Source organism: Pyrus communis, chromosome 3, assembly GCF_963583255.1.
Source record: "Pyrus communis chromosome 3, drPyrComm1.1, whole genome shotgun sequence".
Taxonomy (NCBI): domain Eukaryota; kingdom Viridiplantae; phylum Streptophyta; class Magnoliopsida; order Rosales; family Rosaceae; genus Pyrus; species Pyrus communis.
In genome coordinates this window covers 1,004,947-1,009,743 of record NC_084805.1, presented here as the reverse complement: position 1 = coordinate 1,009,743, position 4,797 = coordinate 1,004,947, and the positions used below count along the sequence as shown (strand labels likewise).

The window sequence follows — 4,797 nt, the reverse complement described above, 5'->3', positions numbered from 1 at the left end:
TTGAATGAGATAAATTCATTAATTAATGTAACATGCACACATCATTTCAACGGAGAAATTTTTAGTTGCGTCAAAAAGTACCAAATGTAATATTTAGAAAGGAAAAAAAAAAAAAGAATATGCGACCCTAAGAAAGACTGCCCCACAAAAAGAAAAAACGAAACCAAATTATTTGTTGTGATTACATCCCATTTCTAGTAACATTAGTTTATTGATGAAATGATTACAAGGCCAACTCTTTATTAAAGATCCAGCTAAACTTAACCGCCTGCGGCGCCATCTTCCGTGCTTGCTCATCCGCCCGTTCCTGAAGCCTTCTAATTCTCGGTGCCAGCCCACACACGAAATCCTGTGCTCGAGCACCTTCTGCCGCCAATCCCTCCAGCTTCTCCAACTTCCACCGTCCGATCAAAAACTCCAAGATATCCGCGTAATCGTCCGCCGTGTACACGCCGATCCGCTGGGCCACCGCCGCGAAGTGCTCGAATATCTTCGGGTCTTCCCCATCGTACATAAGGTGCGCCGGCATCGTGATCTTCTTCCGCATCATGTCGCCGATCGCCACCATTGCTCCGTTGGGGTCCACTTCGAGGAGCTTCTCAATGATCTTGGCGTAGGCCATCTCGTGGCGCCTTTCGTCGGATGCAATGGTGCCGCAAATGCGCGCGAGCACTGGATCGCCGCCCTCTTTGGCGAGCCGAGCTGTGTTGCCGTGCGATACGAACGTGGCTCGCTCTTGGAACGACGTGTACACGAACCCCAAGTAGGGATTGTTCTCTGTCCCTGGATTCTAAAATTTAACCCAAAAATAAATAAAAAAAATTTATTTTGCATAATCATAATTGCATTAGACAATTAATTAAAAAAAATATATACATAAATGCTAAATAATAAATTAAAAAAAAATAAGAAAAATACAACATTCGACTGTCACAATCTCCAGTAACTAAGTTAAAAGTCTCAGATTTTAAAACAAAATGTGCTTTTTGTGTGATTAATAATTTTTACCCAAAAAAAACAAATTTGAAAATAATAATAATATTGTATAATAAAATCATGTATGTAATCGGACTCACCATGCCGGCTGCAATGAGATGTTGCACGGTTCTGTCGATCTTGAGCATATCGACCCGACCCGACAAGTAAAGATATGTGCGGAGCAGATCCCCATGTCTGTTCTCCTCAGCCGTCCAAGACCGATTCCATCGAGCCCACGCGCTCGGGCTAGAACCAGTCTCATCCTTCACTCCGTCTAGCCCATTTACCATGGTTTGATAAGTGGGCAACGCGTCCTCAGTAATCATGTCCCCCACGAGCGCCACAAAGTACTCGTCAGGGAGCTCGCTGGTTCGATCACGGAGGGCTCGAACCTGATCCAGAAACTCTTCTTCCGGAAGTGATGAGTCGGGCAAGAAGGTGCTAGGTTGCCAACACTGATCCACCGGTTTTAGGAAAGGGAGGACGTGTTGCTCGGCCCAACCCTCTAGCGACTTGAACAGCTCAACTTTTTCAGGCGGCAGTGAGTGGGCCTTCTGCAGAGTTAGAGGTGTCGGGGAAGTTGTGGCCACGGCGGAGACTCTGGGTGTTGATCGGAATTTGATGGTGGGGTTTGGTGGAGTGAGGCGGTGGTGGGTTGGGGTGTGGCCAAGTGGAGGCCTTGCAAGAGTGTTGGTGTCAATGTAGAGCAAGGTCTGCATGGCTCGAATTTGTTTCTTTTGCACTGCCTTTGTCACTCAGTTTTGCAGAGGCTTATATTTATAAGGAGTTGTATTACTAAATTACCCTTTGTTTTCAATCTAATTACTGTAATGCGACTTTGTTCTATGTTGTCGACAAACGATATCTTTGTTCGGACTAGGTAAGCAATTTGAAAAATGTGACACATTATTCTAATTATATTCTGCTTTATTATTATAAATTACGAAAAATAAGAATTTTGAACGTGCCTTCAATGCTATGGAGGAGCAAATTGTTTTTAGCCAACTTTTTTACCCTCTTATCAACAATTTATGTTCCCTTGTAGTCTCATTCCGGTCATGACATTGCTTGCTTGGTGCCGAAAAGAAAAGTTTGTATTTTAATTACGCAAAGCAAGGTTTTAGAAGCAAAAATAGGGAAAGGGCAATAATGTCAATTTAAGAATTTAGGGAAACTGTTGGTTTTGAAAACCGAGGGGTGCAGTGGTTTTGAGAGGAGGGGAGAAATGGAAAGCTGATTTCTGTGGGTTTGAAATGGTAATCGACAGCTATCGCGTTACTCGTCTTTGGTAACATCGAAATTAAAATCCCAATTATCTACTAATTATCCATTAATTAAGTTTTTAAATCTCATTTTACTTGGACGGGTGTGTTTGGTTGGTCGGTCAACAGAGATTCAACAATACTTAACTAAGAAAGTAAATACCCCCAGTTGGTCTTTGCTATAATGAATCTCTCCAAATCTTGGAGAAATACTTCACTTTGATCCAAACACGCGTAGTACATCATGTATTTTTATATATGTAGTGAGAAATTTTTATCTTTTAATTTATTAATTTTTTAACACACATATCCTACTATTTGTATAGTAACACATGATGTATCATCCCATGTTTTAATCACACTGAAAAATCTCTCCAAATCTTTTGTGTACTAATTAATTGTGCGGAATAACAAATGACTTTTTGTATAACACTTGCATTAATAAATCTTGCTAACAAAGGCATCACATTTACTGTAGAAATGTTCAATTTAATGGGATTAATTTTATTCATACGATAAACTCTTTTATACATGCATCACAAGCTTGTGCCTTAAGGATTAAGATTACCTAAAGAGTAAGAAACCTAAGTTATATATAATTACGATACTTAAGTAACAATGAATTGTAATTAGGGTTTGATTCTATCATGCTCCCTCACACTTGGCGGCACAAAAAATACAAGTTTGGCCCGAATCAGTTGGACGACAATGTATATGACGTTCTTTTGTGAGAATTCAGGAGGTTGATCAATAGAATAGATGGTGAATACCCATTTGAATAGGCTAACGAACAAAATAATAGTCTAACTCAATGTGTTTAGTTCGAGCATGGAACACTGGATTAGTAACTCTTGACACTGACATTATCACAACACATAATAATTGTTGTTGAAGTGCATGGCCAAGGCACTCATATACAAATATGGATCAAGGCACGATACTCAGATTTTGCTCTGGAGCTTGGTGGAGTTCCATGAGACAAGATTTAGCCCAAGATAAATAACAAAGTCCAAAGTAGAACAACGTGTATTCGGACCAAAGTCTTAATTTAGCCTGAATTCTTTGCCAACAAATACTGAAGAGGACCAAAATCCTTAATTTAGCCTGAGTGAGATGGGGCAAGTGGATGAGTGATGTACCTCAACGCCCAACAAATAATGAAGATGATAGAAATCCTTAACTTCAAATTATTTACCAAACACATCAATAAATGATGCCATAACAGGAGGACAATTACCGGTAAGGATAATATCATCAGCATATAAAAAAGAGGATTAAGAAAATAGTACCATATGCATAAACAGAAAAGGAGTGGGTGAACAAACTATGTTTGAAGCTGTGACAAATGACAAACTGATTGAGGTACATGGAGCTTGCTTAAGACCATAAAGCCCCTCAGTTTGCACAAAGTCTGGTGGTTGAACCATGTAGACCTCCTCTTGTAGGTAGTCATGAAGGAAAACATTATTGATATTAATTTGACGAAAAGATCATCCATTGGTGACAACAAGACAAAGAACAATACGAATGGTTGCTGGTTTGATCACCAGGTTGACTGTCTCATCATATTCAAAGCCATGTTATCAGTGAAAGCCATTGGCAACAAGGCGGAATTTGTAGTGCTTGATTATTCCATCAAAGTTACCTTTGATACGAAAGACCCACTTGTAGCCAATAGGACAATAACGTGGGAGGAGGGGGGAGGGGGGGGGGGGGGGGGGGGGGGGGGGTGGCGGGGCACTAGAGGCCATGTCTAATTTTGCAGAAGAGCATTTAAATCCTTTGGATGCCTAAAAATGTGTTTGGTAAAACAAAAAAAAAAAAAAACTGTTGTCAATGAAAGTAAAAAAGCAGAAGCAGGGTCTATCATGCTTCTAAAAAAAACGTTTTTTTTTCTTTTCAAAACATAGTAATCAATGCTCATTTAATAAACTTTTCAAATGGCAAGTATACCCCCACATGTTTTACAAAATTACAATCTTTGTCCTTACATTATTGTCTTTGATAATTATTATATCATATTAAATACTATATTATTTTTAGTCATTTAACATATTCAAGGCAATTTATATAAAAATTTACCAAATACTTGGGCATTGTTTTTTTTTATATATATATTTTAAATCACTTTTACAAAAAAATGTTCTTTATTTTACAACAATTTATTTTCACGGCACAACAATTTATTTTCACGGCACAGCAGAAGCAGTTTTTTTTTAAAAAGCATGGTAATACCAAACTAATCCTAAGTGAAGCATATGGGTTCAATTTCATCAGAGGAGGCAAAGGTAGAGTAGGCGGCAAGGATCGGGTATATAATGGTGTCTTCAGTTTGATATGCCTGAATGCAAGCAGGTCACCATTGGGTGATGTGGTTTAGGGTTTATGGTTATCGGTAGCGGGCGGTGTTGTTAGTGCTTTATTTAGATTAATTTGGAGTTAATTACTACATTTTGTAATTTATTTGTATTAGGATGTGTATTGATAAAAAAAATATAATTTAACAAGATTTTAATACATTCTATACGTTTGTCTTCCTAATCGCATTGGCTTCACC

At 38.7% G+C, this 4,797-nt stretch overlaps 1 protein-coding gene across 1 annotated transcript; it reads right to left on the bottom strand.

The window, feature by feature from the left end:
* Window positions 1–1,713, bottom strand: LOC137729892 (stearoyl-[acyl-carrier-protein] 9-desaturase 6, chloroplastic). The gene is made up of 2 exons (XM_068468941.1): window positions 1,077–1,713; window positions 1–790 (listed from the first exon to the last, which is right to left on the bottom strand). The coding sequence occupies exons 1-2, from the start codon at window positions 1,695–1,697 to the stop codon at window positions 224–226; spliced, it is 1,188 nt and encodes a 395-aa protein (XP_068325042.1). The 5' UTR covers window positions 1,698–1,713; the 3' UTR covers window positions 1–223.
* Between the last annotated feature and the right edge of the window lie 3,084 nt (window positions 1,714–4,797).